Below are 16,962 nucleotides of genomic sequence, written 5' to 3'. Positions count from 1 at the left end.
AATAGCAGTGAGTACCCATGGACACAGCTACTAACTCGAAAATGAAAACAGATAAAAACAGGAAAATGTAATCGGGCAGAAAAAGAAGCATATTTGTTTTAAGCGAAATAACCATTATTAAAAAAAATGTTAATTAAAAAAAAAAAACACATTACATTTAATGTTTAAACTTTCTTTTGTTGTTTTTAAAATTACAAAACAACCCCGTTTAAAAAAAAAAAAAAAAAAACACCACCATTACGTGTCGTTATGAAAACAAAATGAATAAAAAAAATAAAAAAAAAAAGCGAAATAAGTTATAAAAATGATTGGTTAAAAGAAAATCAAATTGCATAAGCCTCGAAATAAGAAAAATGCTTTGGCAAATAAAAAGCTTTTAACCCTGTTTAAATGTTAAACCTTTCAAAAATAAAAAAAAGAAAACCCTTTTTTAAAAAAAAAAAAAAAAAAAAATGGACCACCGCTACATGGGCTTGAACATTAAAAAAACTAAAAGCTTACGACCAAACCTCGTTAACCACTGCCCCACAACGATGTCAGCGAAATAATGTTGCTTTTATTTTTATTTAAACTGATTCAAGAAGGAATGCCTCACGCGCATGCATACTTATCAAAGTTGTTGAAAAAGGAACAGTTTTTTCCGACCCTCCTAAATCTATAGTAAATAATTGACCGTTTTTTTCTAATTTTTACTTATTCGATCGAGACATCGCTCTTTCAGATGGTATCGGTCTCGACCAGTCCGATGTGTGTGTCAAAAGTTTTTAGTGGACAAACGCACAAACAAGCAGACGTGTGCCCTTTATATAATAGAAGATAATCTGACTGCTTTATTTATCTTCCTTTCCACGGTGGGAAGATGTGACACAAGGTTGGAAAAGTAGAGTTTGAAAAAGTTAGCCCCCTACTGGAAAAGCACTCTGGATGATCAAAAAAATGTTTGGGCAACCCTATCAGTATTCCCCAGTACAGGCGCCTCAGACAACTATCAATAAACTAACCTCTTCAAGAAGGTAAAACCTGATGGGTGGACTTCCTATAACTGCACAGGACTCTATCTCAGTCTGACAGAATGAACCACCTCAAGACTCTGCTGGACTGATTTTGGTATGAAGCAAGCTAACAAAATCTGACAAAGTTCATTGACTATTGGAATTTAATATTTTCAGGAATTCATTAATAAAAAGAAAATGTCAAACATTTTTTTTTTTTTTTTTACATTGTTTCATTCTTCAGTTTTTAGTTCATTAACATTGAATTTTTGAAACAAAAATCCCTAAAAAAAAAAAAAAATCCTTATTTAAATAATATCGTTATCTGTATTAGAGAACAATATTTTTGTTAACATTGTTTCTTAAAAAAAAATTTTTTTTTTTGTATTGTTGTATTCTCAATTTTTCGTTCTCAGGGTTTGTTAATTAACATTTTTTAATAAAATTTTAAATAATAGAGAAAGGTAGTTTGCTTGAAGCATTGCTGGTAAACAGATATGAAGGAATATAAGAAGGCTATATAGCAATACAGAGAAACAGCTGTTGTATTAAATAGTTTGCAATATTGTTGAAAACTCAAAAAAAAAAAAAAAGTCTCATTTAAATTTATAAAAAATAAATCTTGGTCATCTCCCTTCCTCAACTGGAATTGCACCAAATTTTTGAATTCTCAAATGAAGCACTTCACAAAAGTTGATCTGCATACGAATATCATAGATAATAGTGTTAATATTCTCTGCAATGATTTTATTTTAGTGTTAAATTGAGAAGTTGGTTAAAAAAAATCTAAAGAAACATAGAAGACAGATAACTGTCTATGGCAACATTTCAAAGAGCATTAATGATCAAGTTTAAATTGCCTACTAGATACCATCCTCGAATGTCTTCAATCTCTCTGTACAAGGGTTTGTCAGAATAACCTTGCATGAGAATGCTTCCTCCATAATTAAACCCTGAGTAAATATTCAACTAGATGAATTCTTTTCCTAGAATCCAGTATAACCAAGAGACCACAAGAAAGATATACTATAACACAATTAAACGATGAAAATTAATATTCGGTACTTATATTGTGCTGAAATAATAACATTATTTAGAAACCCATTCTTAACATAGAGGAGCGGAGAGTAATTTGTAACTATTCTGTACTTTCACCTAACAATTTAATGAACAAAAATACTGTAAAACTTGAATTTAACTTGAAGATACTATTAAAAAGATAGCATGGTAATTTATCTACATAAGCACCTAATTATTCTCAAATTCTTTACTAACTCAATGTTTAAGAGGTAAAGGATAATTGTAATGGGATATTCAAATATATATGTATCTCATATCTTAGATAAAGTGTTAGCCCAGGGATGGGGGCACTTTGATTTCTGAGGACTTTGAAGTAAAATGAAACAATAAAGATCTGCTTCTTTCTCTTTCGACCTAGAGCACGTAGTGCAATGAAGGGGAAAATGGCTGGTTGCTTTTCATAGAGCTAAAATGAAGCTTCTCACCTTTTACCACGAATGCTACAATCTTCACTTTGCCTCAGTTGAAATGAATGGCTCTCTCTTTGAAGAAACCTTCTGCTTTGATAAGCTCCCAAGACCGATCTTCACACCAGATCTCAAATGGAAAGTTTATGTTAAGTCGGTTGCCAAAAAAAAAAAAATTAGTTTTTTTTTTTGTTTTTTTACTGCTCCAGAAAGTATCTCATTCCTGATTCAATCGTCTATTTATATAAGAACTAGCCTGGGTGCCCAGCGTTGCCCGGGTATTTGGAGGTGTGTTTTGAGCAACAACAAAAAAAAGTGGTAATAGGCAGGCAAGCTCGAACCCATACCGCAAAGGAGGAAAAGAATGTAAAAAAAAAAAAAGGATATTGAATTCAATGAACTGGTAATTAACTTTTGCCCGAGTGGAGGATATTGGCACAAGGACGAAATAAAAAATTTAAAAAAAAAAAGATAGAGAGGTGGGGTCGAACTCATAAACATAGTCTTCCTCGCTAACCATTAGGCCAAAGAGAATAGTGAACTCAATGAGTTGGTAATTAACTTAAGTATCCTAGGAGTCACCACGCATGTGCAGAAATGAACGTTGCTTTTAAATCTGGCCAGGGGCCTGTTAAGGTTCCCCGCTTTCTGTCTTATTTATTTGCTTCCCCACAAAAGCAAATTAGGCAGTATCCAAATAAATAGTAATTGTCTCAGTATGAAGGATTTCTCCCTACATCGACCAAAGACCAATTAACTTAAGTGAAACATAATTCCGGGCCAAAGGTTCAGAATGTTTTGCCGCTTTTTCAAACAGTTTCGCTTTATACAAAAAAGCCAAACAAATACCCGAGATGACGCAATGGTGGGCATTTTGTTTAACTCTATCACAAAAAAAAAGGAAAGAAAAGATGTCCGTTTTCGAATGTTAGATATTACGACCTGGGAAGTATGCAAAAACTTCTTGCAGAATCTAACCGATGCGAGAACGCCGATGCAAAACGCCTTTGACAGACGCACACAAACACTCACGCCCATTTTGCCTTTTCTATATTAGATTAAATATGCACTAAGATGGAGTGTTGTTGCTATATCTGGAGAGGCATCGCTCAGAGCTCCCCTTTCTTACCTTAACAGAGTATAAAACCGACTTTTAAATCTAGTGAAGGATGTCCTTTTCTCTTCCCTATAGCTTCTTTCTCGGAGAAGAAACATTGCTAGTCTTTCTCTGCTCTATCACTATTTTTATAAGTGCTTGACTGAGCTCCAATCTAAAAACTGTAAAAAAAAAAAAAAAAATCTGTAAAACATTTACAAGAACTCATCTAGCTACAACAACTGTAATTTTCTTTTCTTTCTTTTGTGTAACTAAAACTAAATGGAACTTCCCTGAGCAAAGTTTCTTACCAACAACTATCCGTCTGTGGAACACAATACTACAGGGCTGCTTCTTGACTAACTAAAGCATGGTTATTTTTAAGCCCAATGTTAACAAATTCTTGTTTGAGCTGTCCTCTCAACCATTCTTCTTAATCCTCATGTTGTTGTTTCACTGTCCTTCTGATAAACTCATTAACCTTTATCCTCAAGTGGACTGTGGACCTTGATAAGTGATGACTCGTTAATACACTTTAAAAAAAAAATACCTGAAAGAAAACTGGTGCCTTCTACATCAACCTGTATAATTTACTGTCAAGAATAATATTCCTTCTGAAATAATGTCTGTCAGGGTCAATACTGGGGGGGGGGGGGGCAACCCTTTCTTCTTCAGTAAAAATAATTGTCATTGGCAGCTAAATTATATTTAAATAAAACTTTTTTTCTTCTTTTATTCATTTAAAATTGTAGCATTTTAATTTTTTTCTTAAACAAATATTCGCTTTTACTATAAAATAATTGTCGGCTAAACATTTTTCAAAGTAATAAAAATGAATTTAAAAAAAACCAAAAAAAAAAACGAAAGTAACATTATTATATTTTCCAAACTAGGAACGCACTGGTCTTTCAGTTGGAAAAAAAAAAAAAAAAAAAATGAGGATGAGATGGAACATTATGACGAAAAAGAGAAGAACGAAGAAAAAAATGATCGGACATTTATTTCTGGTTCGAGTCCCAACGGTTTCTTACTAACTCAACCCCACACTATAATTTATAGAGAGTAGAAAGTAGATCTTTGGTTTACTTTCAACAGCCTCATAACTCTCACTTTCCTTTTAGTCTTCACATTCCAGGAGTGATGTTTCTGACAAAGTGGAAAGAATTGCTGCTTTCTAGGTTAGAATCTACTCTGTCAAACACTTATTGTTGGCAAGTTTTTGACCTTGAAGTATTTTTTTTATTTTTTTTATAAACATTAAGTGGCTTCATGCCTTGTCTGGAATGATATCTATAAAAAATAAGAAAAAAAATGTCACTATTTGAAATGTATTTATTTAAAATCGTACTGTTTTAGTTGACTGGATGGCATAATCGGATTTGAGAACAATTCATTTTAAAATGAGTAAAGTCGGAATCGTTTATCTTAGCATCAAATTAATCACCAATCACCGTTTGTTGATCAAATGACGTAATTTTTTTAATATGCGTGAAAGGTGAAGAGGTATGTGCAAACATGAAATACTTTAATGTCTCATTTATTGTATAGTTGTTTAGTTGTTTATCAGTCTATAAAAGATCAGAATAAAGAATGAAGGGGACGGGAAGACAAAAGACAGAGTTCAATCCCTGTATAGGGCAGTACCTTTTCATGATCTCTTTAATTACATAATAAAATAAATTAGAATTTCAATGTTAAGAAGTCGGTACAATGCAAAGGGTTTGTTTTTTATTTAAATAAACATTTATTTATTTTAAAAAATTTAAATAAACTTAGTTTTGATGATAATACGTCTTCATCAAGCATGAAATCAGTTTGTGTTTTCTTTTCTTGTGGCATGATGTCACTAGAAAGTCCAAGTCCATGTGGTCTTAAGCTATGATTCACCCTCCACCAAATGTCCTGATCTGGAAGATCGTGTGAAATGATTTAGATTTTTTTTCTTTGATGTAAGCATTGTGTAAATTTGAATTAAAATTTGTTAGGTAAGAAGTCAATATAACGCAGAAATTTTTCTTTTTTCTTTTTTTTTTTTTGTCACGAGAATATAATATATATATATAGGACTTTGATTTTCTAGTGTCCTCATGCCACAAGGAAATAAAAAAAAAAATGACACAAACTGATTCCATACCTGATGGAGATGCATTATCATTGAAACTAAGTTGATTCAAAATTTTTCAGTAAATATTTATTTTTTAAACAAAAATCTGTGTTGTATTAACTTAACATACAAATTCATGTTCAAATTTACACAACACTTATATTGAAGGAAAAATAAAACTCTAATCCTAAAATAAATTTCATTAAGTAATATCAAGAAACTGGTTATTATGGAGTCGTTTTTTAAATTTATAAATAGAAACAATTGTTCTTTTTACCAGGAACTAACAAAGCAAAGTGAATATTGTATTTGTTATATATTAACTGTATTCAGATATCCCCCACCCCCGTACGTTCGTTGAAATAACTCGAAAAACTTGGGTGAAATAGGTTTTATTCAGTTATGTGAAAAATTGGAGATAAACGGTTTTTATATTAGAGGTAATAATTTAATTTTAAAAAAAAAATTTTTTTTTTTTAAACCAACCTGAAAGAAGAAAGAAAAGGGTAGAAATTGATTTGTGGTGATCTTTCACAATATCAGCAGATGGAGTCAAATGGATGATTAGCAACTGTTTTAAAATTTAAATTAATGAAAAAAAAGTTTCTGTAAAAGAGATGAGGATTAGTGACTGGACGATTTCCAAATTGTTAACACGGTTCCACACCACAAAATGAGCTACAATGAATGAATTGAAAACCACCATTGAAAGATGTCAACATACCAATTGAACTGATTAGGAACGTTTTCGATTCAGTCAGTGAGCATTGTCAGCTGTTCATGGACCACAATGACCAATAATTTGAACACTTTCGATAATTAGCTGGCTTCTATATTTGTTCAGTATTTTGATGTATGAAACTTTTCTTTCTTCTGATAAATGTTGGTTTTATGGTCATTTAAAGAGTGTATATTGTATTGGGACACCCTGTATATACTATTAATGTAACACAATATAAAATATATATAGTAGATTGATTTGTTTTATTGTAAAAAAAGAAAAATTATATATATATATATATATATATATGTAATTATAGTAATACTAATAATAATGGCAACTTTTTAGATAATGCCTTTGGCTAAATCACTTCCACAAAATTCGATTTTACTTTTTGTAAGTGATTGTGTGAACAGTTTGACAATAAACCCTATTATTTTAGAATTTAGAGTGGAAGATCAGTCTCGTATATAAATTCAATGTAAAAATTATCATTTCTGGGCCATTCTAACTTTTTAGGGATGTTCACTAATTTTTTTTTTTTTTTTACCACGAACCATAAGTCTAATTTGCAAGGTCGTAAAACTATGCCGTAATCGCTTAAAAATAAACTCCCCCACCCCAAAAAAGATAAGAACTGCACAGAATTTATTTTTCAGAGCAAAATAACAATTTTTGGTTAACTATTCTAAAATGCTAGAACGCCTCTGAAATGGGGAAATAAATAAGTTTACATCATATTTTGATGTTTTGATGTATAGATTTTCAGTTCTACCGATAATTTAAAAACTATAAATAGCCTTAGTGTCAGTGATGGAAAGTTAAGTTTTTAAAAATCTTAAAAGAATCGTTTTAGTTTCAAATTCTTCTGATTCTCAATTCTCTGTAAAGCACTCTCAACAAATACTCGCCTGCTGACAACTTACCTCATACTTTATCAGTGCGTAGAAGTAAATGAGAATTCCATGGGTAGAGTTTCTCTCCCAGAACTGTCAGTCAGTAGAACGCGATACCGTATGTCTACTTCCTGACTGACTATAACATGGTCATTTTCAAATCTAATATGAATAAAGTCCTATTAAACCATCTTCTAAAATAATGTATGCTCTATCCAAGTTCCACCATAACTGATCATGTTGTATCACTATCTAATTTGAAGAATTAAGGCAGCAAAAAGCAATTCCTGATTCAGTAGATGTACTTTCACTATGTATTAAGGATACATAGTCTGAAGATTTAATTAAAAAGAAAAAATGTTTAACATTTTATCTTTTTTCTTTTCTTTTCAGCTGATTGAATTTTTCATCGTCAATATTCTCCTCTACAAATTAAATACCTGTACTCAATCCTGGCTTTCTTTTGGCTGCCTCCTGCTAATCCTGCTATTCTTTCGAACCTCCAGTCGAGGATGTTTACCTTCTGTTCGATATGTCCACCAAGAACTTTTCCAATAAATTCCAGCAGTATTTAAAGAATCCAGACTCCAGTTTATCGGCACGCAACCAGTTATTAGATAACTGTTTGATTCTACTCAAGGAAAATGAACGGCCACCCCGACGAATCCTCGACACAATGTTCATTGATATTCTTATTGAAAGCTCAAAGGCGGCTACATTTGATCCCGACAAAGCCGCAACGGCATTCTGTCACATTGAGGAATATGTGGAACTGCTTTACCGATATCCGTGGAAAAGGGAATTTTGGAACATCAAGGTAAAGTATTAAATAGATTTCTGCAAAAATCTTTTAAAATACCAAATAATATATCAAATTTGATGTGAGTAGAAAGTGAACCTTGCGTTTATGTTCAACAACTATGTAACTCTCACTTCCCTTGTTTTGTCGTTTACATTCTACTAGCGGGGGATACGCAGCGTTGCCCGGGTGTTGGGAGGTGTGTGTGGTTTTGGGTAAATTAAAACACCCGTGTGTTTGTGTCGGGGTGGGGTAAAATAAAAAAAAAATTTTTTGGTAGGTAAGTATGAAGGATTGAACCCGAACCCTTGAGGCAAAGTTGGAAATTAAAGTGTGAAAAAAAGCGTACAACGTTAACCACTGAGCCACCACGAAATACTAACAAAAACACGTTTGAATTTATTTAAGTATTTAGAATTGGCAGGTGCCCATATTCAATTACTACACCTTTGACTGCGGGGCAGTATTTTATTTACTGCAGGAACACTGTTTTTATTTTTATTTTTTTTGTTTCCTCAAGATTTTGGGGGGAAACCAGCTCCCCATAACAAGGGGATTGTCCAAATTGAATAGCAATTGTCTGATATAAGGAAAAACTCCACATTGATCACAGCTGATTGCTTTCGGACATTTCCGGCGATCGCGACCGGAAAAATACCGCCAGAATTAATTTCGCTTTTATTATTCGGAAAAGCCTAATCCACATGCGGCGAGCGAAAAATGTTGAATATTTATCTTTTCAAAGTCGAGCAAATTAAATAGGCAGGCGACCTCCATTGTTAACTCGTAGATATTATTATTTAGACGTGATATAAAAAGTTTTAAGAAATTGTGAGCCGACCGATCACTTCTCAGAAAAAAGCCTTTCTCAGACATGCACAAAAAGCGAACATACATACACACATTTTTGCTTTTATATTTATAGACTAGCAGGGGGTACCCGACGTGGTCCGGGTGTTGGAGTGTGTGTGTGTGTTGAAGGGGGGGGGGTGATCAAAGCAACCCTGTTTTTAAAAAAAATCGTTGGCAGGTGTTTGGAGATTTAAAAGAAAAAAAAAGTTTTAGTAGGAAAGTAGGCTTGAACCCCGAACCTTTGACATGGAGGTAGAAACAAAATGGAAAAAAAAACCTGGGATCTAACCATCTCGGCCACGAGAGATGAGGAATGGAAAACATCTTAATTTAACGTTTATAAAATGAAATTGGCAGGTGCGAGAAACTTAAGTCGCGTGATGTTTGACCTTGAAACATGACGCGGCTGCAAGTCAGTTTTCACTTGTTTTATGCTGAAAAGCGAAAGAAACACGCGGCGATCAAAATACCTGGAAAAAATAGCGCGTGAAAGTCAGGCAAATTAAATTCACACGCGACTCCCATTCTTAAGTCGTAGATATTATCATTTAGACATGATATAAAAAGTTTTAAGAAGCGAGAAGGCCGACGAAAAAAGCCTTTTGCAAACATACACAAAAAGCGAACATGCATACATACATAAATTTTCACTTTTATATATATAGATGAGCGATGTTTCTGACAAAGGGGGAAGAACTATTTTCTGGAGTTGAATCAATTCCTCCAACACTTGCCGTTGGCTAGTTTATGACCTTGAAATATTAGTGTGTGTATATATATGATAGCGTAACAAATTGAAAAATAATTGCAACTTCTCTTCCAATTTTCGGATATCGTAATCATGCCCATATTCCTTTATCTTCTTTTTAAAGTTGAAGTTCTTTTTCTTCTAATGAGTTAATGGCAGAATAAATAAAAATAAAAAAAAATGACATAATAATTACACGAATGATTCTGCGCTATGAAACAAGTACTGTCAAGAATTGTGCATTTCAACATACTTAAAGAAATAAATGGTAGGATGGTCAACATCTTGAAATTTGGAATATAGACTTTTGTCATTTATTTGTATATGCTCTGTAATTACATCGTTTCATAAATTAAAGGATTGGTATAAATAGAAGGTTAATATTATTGAATAAACATATTTCTCCATAAACATATATATATATATGTTTTGAGAAAAATAGAAAAACCGAATGAAATTATTAAAATAATCAACGTTTCATCCCTATTTCAGAGGACATCTTCAGGATATTGAAGTAAAAATGCAAGAAAAGAAAAAGTCATAGACCTTATGAAAAAGAACAGTTTTTGAACCCTGCCCATGTCGGGAAGGACAAATATATGTGTGTGTCTATATATATATATATATATATATATATATAAAACTCTTTACATCAAATGGTTGCATGCCTTGTCTGAAGTGACTTCCATAAAAAAAATATCTGATATTTTTCTTTTGAAGATGTAGACCATATCTTGCCTAATTTACAGGTTTCCTTGGTTGTTGGATTTTACAGGTGGTGATTTTGATTGAGAGTAACTTTGGCGAATACATTATTGACATGTTTCTTACTGTTGCCCTCATCTTATTTGTTTTCATGCCTTTTTGAGCATTTGCATTTTCAACAATCTTCCCAATTTCAACTCCATAAAACAGGAGAAAAAAAAGTGCACATAACATTTACACTTGTTGCTGTTGGCATCCATCTGTCTTGGGAGGCAATGAAGTTTTGTACTTCAGATTAGTGTGTTGATGAAGTGTAGCATCTGCTGTGATCGTGCAGACCTATATTGGATTGGCAGACTGTTGTAGATGTAGATGGTGTCTTGTTCTGAGAGCTCTGTTGCAGACATTTGCACTTTTAATATAATATCAATATACAAATTAAGTTCTGCTAAATATTTCAACCAATTTTTCCTAAAAAATGTCCACTAAATTGTATCTTTTTTTTAAAACCATTATTTCCAAAATCATTGAATTCCATCTTCAAATGTTCTATGCCATTGCTATTCAAGATCTCTGAAGCGGGCATTCACTGATGTATGGAGTATTGTTGCCACATCTGGTATGATGCATTAAACACTAGTCACTCTTCAACAGGGTACAGAAAAAATTTCTAACCTAATCGAGCCCATACTGGCTGAAATTCCTTGGACGATTTGCTTTTGTAATTCCTTCCCTTCTCCATTTCTGTACCAATATGTAAAAATTTTAAATGTATTGTGAACGAACATCTTGCTGTCCAGGTTTCTTCTCTCCTATCTATAAATCTAGCCATTATCACAGTAGCCTTTATGTTTCGGTGACAATATGCATTGTTGGGGGTGGGGAAGTAAAAAAAAAAGAAAACGTTTGACTAATATGTTTGATGAAAACAGATACACCAAAATCTTTTTATAGGAAATGCTAAACTATTGACATTTATTTAAAAACTAGCAGGTTGCCCGGCATTACCCGGTTGTAAAATACACATAAATATTATATTTTAATTATTGCAGATTTCTTATTTATTATAAAAGAAATACCGTAGGCATTAGAAATAGCGTTAAATTCTTTAAAAAAAAAACAATGAAATAAAAAGAAAGGAAAAGAAACTGAGACATGTGCTTGCAAGTATTATGTTTTTCCTAAACAGTTCACTTCTTGTAATTAAAATAAAAATAATACTCAGGCTGAGATTGAAACCAAAACCTAGAGACAATGAGTCAAGTACAATAATCATTAGATCACCTTGACAGTATCTTTAAATGTGTTTTCAAATCTACTTATACTCAACATAAGAAAGCTGTCATGTTTCTTGACCATGCATGTGCAGTGGTGAAACAGTTAATAAACAGATAAAAATCCAATGACATCCACATACCAATTTGCTAATTTTGACCCCTTAGTAGCCCTTTCTTCTGGATGAAAACTGATTAAAAAGTTTTCCACATGTCTGAATATCCTATATATCAAATTTCAAGTTTGTAGATCAAAAATTGAGTATATAGGTTGAGAAGTGTCCTCACGAACACACATTCTCATTTTTAAAGATATATAGAAGATTTTTGGTGCTTGTCCAGAATTCCCCCTATATTAAAAACAAAAATACAGAAAAATCTTTATGATGTATGTACTCATAACTGAACGAAAAGATCATGGTCATGATTGTAGCATTCACCATCGGTTGGTTAAGTTACGTCTTTCTAACAACTTCACAACATCCTAAACAGGTCCTGGATATGATCTTAATGGTGAGGCCCCAGCTTGCAGGTTTTGGGGAGTGTGGAGCCACCCTTTAATTGCCATTGCTCCCAGGGCCACTCTAACCCGGACTGGTAGTACCTGTTAGGGTCCCAACTATGGGTTGAATAGAAATCGACTTTAAAAAAAACAAAACAAATATATTCTATTAAAATATTTTTCTTCAAAATCATTCGATTTGGCATTAAATAACCTGAAAAGGGTTGATATGTCATAAAAAAAAAAACAACCAACCAATCAACATCCTAAACACTGGCTGATGATCCAAGGCTGCTTCCATAAAGGTGAGGGCCTAGAATCAGGTTAGTATCTTGCTTCACCATTTTGAATTGCCCACTGTGACATTTCTTTGAGCCTGGTAGTGGTGCTGGGTCGATGACTTCATAGATGAAGTCACCTGAGTGTCAACAAAGGACATAACTGAACAAACAAAGGTATCTGTGGATTTTGCAGCGAGCATCAACTGTACTGTTGGAAATAAATGGACATGGACTAGCGGCATAGAATGTGGCATAAACAGTGATGGTCGAATATCTTCAGTTTGTATAGATCACTTATCCACATAAGCCAAGTCTCACAGCCATAAAAGAGAATGGTGCAGATGAGGGCTTGGTAGAGCCTGACTTTGGTGTTCAGCCTTATTTCTTTTCAAGACCAGAGCCACGATCGAAGTTGACAGAAGGCGGTGTGAGCATTGCTGATGCAGTTGAGGATATATACCTTCCCTTGGCCTGTTGCGGTGATGATGAGCCAAGATATTTGAACTGATTGACCTCTTCAAGGGTTTCTATGTCGAGGACAACCGATTGTTTTTTATATGGAAGAAGAATTACAGTCTGTAACTTTATCTTATTGGTGTTTATCATTATGCCAATCTTTGGAGCATCAAATTGCATCTTGTCGGTGGCAGATTAAATGTCAGCAAAGCTTTCATCTAAATAGTTTTATTTTGATAAAGAAAATCATTTTTAAATACTTTTAAGTGATTAATAGAAAATTGTAGGTATTACAAGTCCCATATTGCAAGTTTGAATTATTGTGTTATCTTCCTTTATTTCTTCAAGAGTGTGACACAAGACAGTTTCTCCTCACTTGCTTATAAAATGTGATTTTCTTAGCGAAAAATAAAACTACTTAATCAATTTATGTGATTTTTAGAATCTGACATTTTCATTCTGTCATGGGTAAGTACATAATACAAATTTAAAAAATTGCTTTTTAATATTTAAAAGGAACCAAATTTTCTTGGAAGAAAGAAAACTTACTATTTATGAAAATTTAAAAAGTTAAGAAATTTAATTATTATAACCTCTAAAATGGAAGACTACCTCTAATATATATATACACTAGCAGGCTGCCCGGTATTGCCTGGTCATAAAATACGCTTAAATATGATATTTTGATTAATGCAGATTTTGTATTTATTTTATATTGGACCCAATATATAGTAATGATTTAAAATTTAAAAAAAAAAAAATTTTTTTTAAAATAACTCTTACACCATCACCGAGAATCAAAACATAAACATTTAGCTTACGATTTACTTTTTCCTTTGACGTTAATGTCTGAGCTATGAAGACATGTTTGCTGCAAGGCTAAAAATTAAAACATGAACCAATAGCTATTACGTTACGCATGCATATTCGTAATGCTGTTGTTCGACATTCACCTGGCAAATTCTATTTTTTTAATTTTCACACTTTTGCACGATTTTCCATGGTTAAACTCCAAATATAAAGTTTTACATTGGTTCAAATACCCTATATATTAAGTTTCATGTCTGTAGACCAAAATCTGACAGGAGTTTGGTAGGCAAAAGTTTTTAAACAAATATATATATATATATGCATACATAAATACATATAGAAAGTTTTGTGTTTACTATAACCTTTTTACGTAAATATTATGCAAGTATAAATCATGTAGAATATTTGCATGAATATAATACACATAATAGTTAACTAAAGATGATTATCCCATAAGAAAACCGAAAAAACTAATAGGGATTTAATTCAAAGGAATGTTTAAAAGAATATGCAAATTAGCTAGATCTTTTGCAGATGAATGCAATTCCACAGTCCATATATAACAATGTTTTTTTCTTTTTAAATAAATAGAAGAAAGGGTTTTTAATTTGAATATCAACACAAAAAAAAAATTAAATTTATAAATAAATATACAATTCTGTTAAATATTTCCGATGGTTCCTAAAAATGCCACCTTAATTTTTTTGTTGTTTTTACAATTTTTTAATTTAAGTTTATCTTAAAATTCTACGATTCTATTGCTTATCTGCATCTGATCTGGCAACTTGTTTAAAAAAATATATTACTCTATTGGCAAAAAAATGTAATTAAGAGTCTAATCTTTGAGATTGGGAAGAAATATTTTTAAAAAAATGTCCTCTGTATTTGTTGCCATGGTTACATTCACAAGGTCACAGAGGACTTCACAAGATACTTTCTGAAAGGAAACACCAAAAAAAAAAAAAAAATGTGGCTGTTTCTCCTAAAATAAACGAAAGCTAAATCCAAATGAAAATTTTTTTTTGTTCATTATACTCACTTTGCATCTTTCCCTCCATAAAATGGACACCAACTAAATGATGTTCTATACAAATGCACCTCCTACATTAAATGTAATAATCCTGGGTCAGTTTAATCCACATTTTGTTGACAATGATATGCTACATGCATGGTCGACTTTTGTCTACATTCATGTATAGAATAGAAACGATTAATATTAATATAAAGTGGGTACTTGACTTTTGAAATTTAAACTTTTATTGGAGCCATTATATAAAATAATTTCATAAAATCAACATTAGGTTCTCTACAGTGCAATGTAAACTATTCAAAATTGCTAATTTCACCAATTTCGATGACAATAAGTGTATGGTGTGGAATATTCATTAATCCTCATTCAATCCCAGGCAACATCAGATCTTACTAGTGTACAATAAATATAGTATAGACTAACAAAACTATGCAACCTGAAGGAGCATATTTTTGTTGGGCCAGTAGATTCACTTGTAATATAAAGGGGCATTTTTAGAATTATGATATTCATTTAAACATTATACATGTACATACTGTATATATTTATAGATGTTTTAAGACATGTCATAAATCTATGACGTCACGTGAAAGCTATAATTATTTTGTTAAGATAATGTTTTAAAATCTATCAAAATGAAAATCTGAATAGCTCAGTTCTTAGAACATTAGATCGAAGATATCAGGGTTTCGGTTTTGATTTGCAATCATGGCATCTACGTAATTTGTTGGGAATTTGTTAATTATTATTGATATTTTCCATCTTTTTTTTTTTTTTTTTTTTTTTTTTTTTAAAGAATTTAAGATATTCATTTACAAAACATGTGACTGATGAACAGAGAAAGTGCTTCTCATATTATGAGTGAATTATTTTATTAGAAAAACGCCTTATGTTGAAAACTGATATTCTAATGATTCTTTCTATTCATTATTGTTGTAGCATCACTGTGGTTTCTACCGGACGATGATCAACCCTTGGTTGAAGAGAGCAGAAGAAATATTTAAGAAAATCGGTTATCAACTTGTAAATGGAGACTGTTTCCAGCTACAAAGTGAGCCCAACTCTTCTTTACTTGTCGACATTGGAACACAATGTCTGCTTGCAAGTGCTGAGTGTAGCCTCCTTAGCGAGGCATGTCGGCTGGCTGACAGCACAAACTATATGCCGACCCTGGTGCTGCATCTTGATAATGGGGGCACCAGCAAAGACATTGTTGCCAAACTGAGATCCAACAATGAAAACATGTTCATGGATCCAGATAAAGACCTTTACATTTCAGATCTACCATTGGAGTACAGTTTGACAGATTTGCGACACGCGCGTCACTCGCTGAAGTCTAACCAACTACAGAATTTTGGCCACACATATGCTTCAAATTATCCCCTAAGCAGTGTAAACGATATTTTCTTACCACAAAAGACATACACAGAAGAACAACAAGCAGCTTTAGAGTCTTATCGACGACCACATACCCAAAACGGACCACAGTTTCAGCCAGGTCTCAAACTGGATCCATTTCAACGAACATCTGCCACTCTTGACTTCCCTATCAATATAACTGCTGATGGCTCAAACTATGAGAAAGATTCCGCCTATGGTGGTTCAGCTTGCGGAGATTCCTTACATGGTGGGGCTACCACTGAAAACCCTGCACCAACGCTCACCCATCTATCACAGACCCAACACCGACCACGTGAGGCGATGGAACATTCTTTAGAGAAGTCGTCTGAAGTGGAAAATATTTCCATCAGTGGGAGGACACTAACAGCCACTCAACTAGCTGAATTGGCAGGTAAGGGTTCTGCCGGGTCGCCGTTGGCTACAAATCTCGCCCCTCTGTCTCTATTGACATCGTCGTCCTCCTCCTCCTCCTCCTCTTCGCCCACAGGTTGGACATGCAACACTTGTAGTTACATTAATCTGACGGATGATTCGATTTGTAAAATATGTTCAGAAATTAGGTTAAGTCTGCCTTCTCAGCCTCTTCAGCCTCGGAACAGTGAAAGAATATGCGAGAAATGCACCCTGAAGAACAAAGTAACTGCTCGTAAGTGTAAAGCCTGTGGGCAAACTTTTAAGGGTTATCACACCGCTGTTTGATCGACATAAATTAAATCAAACTTATTCTAACAGTGACCTTTCAAGGTTGTTCTTGTATTCTTTTTAACTCCACTAACATATATATAATTATTTTCACAATCAAACAATG

The 16,962-nt window shown here is 33.0% G+C and overlaps 1 protein-coding gene across 9 annotated transcripts in view; it reads left to right on the top strand.

The window, feature by feature from the left end:
• The window catches only part of LOC145243990 (uncharacterized), a 170,069-nt gene that overhangs the window by 24,253 nt on the left and 128,854 nt on the right, over nucleotides 1–16,962 (top strand). For all 9 annotated transcript variants that reach the window (XR_013862979.1, XR_013862978.1, XM_080107136.1 and 6 more), the window contains exons 2-3: nucleotides 7,690–8,113; nucleotides 15,693–16,800. Coding sequence is in view for 7 of the 9 variants with exons in the window: in XM_080107136.1 (XP_079963262.1) it covers nucleotides 7,829–8,113; nucleotides 15,693–16,800 (1,393 nt within the window). In the remaining 2 variants the exon portion in view is untranslated. The remainder of the gene's footprint in view (nucleotides 1–7,689; nucleotides 8,114–15,692; nucleotides 16,801–16,962) is intronic.

The sequence above is a fragment of the Euprymna scolopes genome, chromosome 22 (assembly GCF_053919585.1).
Source record: "Euprymna scolopes isolate OS-2025 chromosome 22, ASM5391958v1, whole genome shotgun sequence".
Lineage (NCBI taxonomy): Eukaryota > Metazoa > Mollusca > Cephalopoda > Sepiida > Sepiolidae > Euprymna > Euprymna scolopes.
This window is presented reverse-complemented; position numbering and strand designations above follow the sequence as displayed.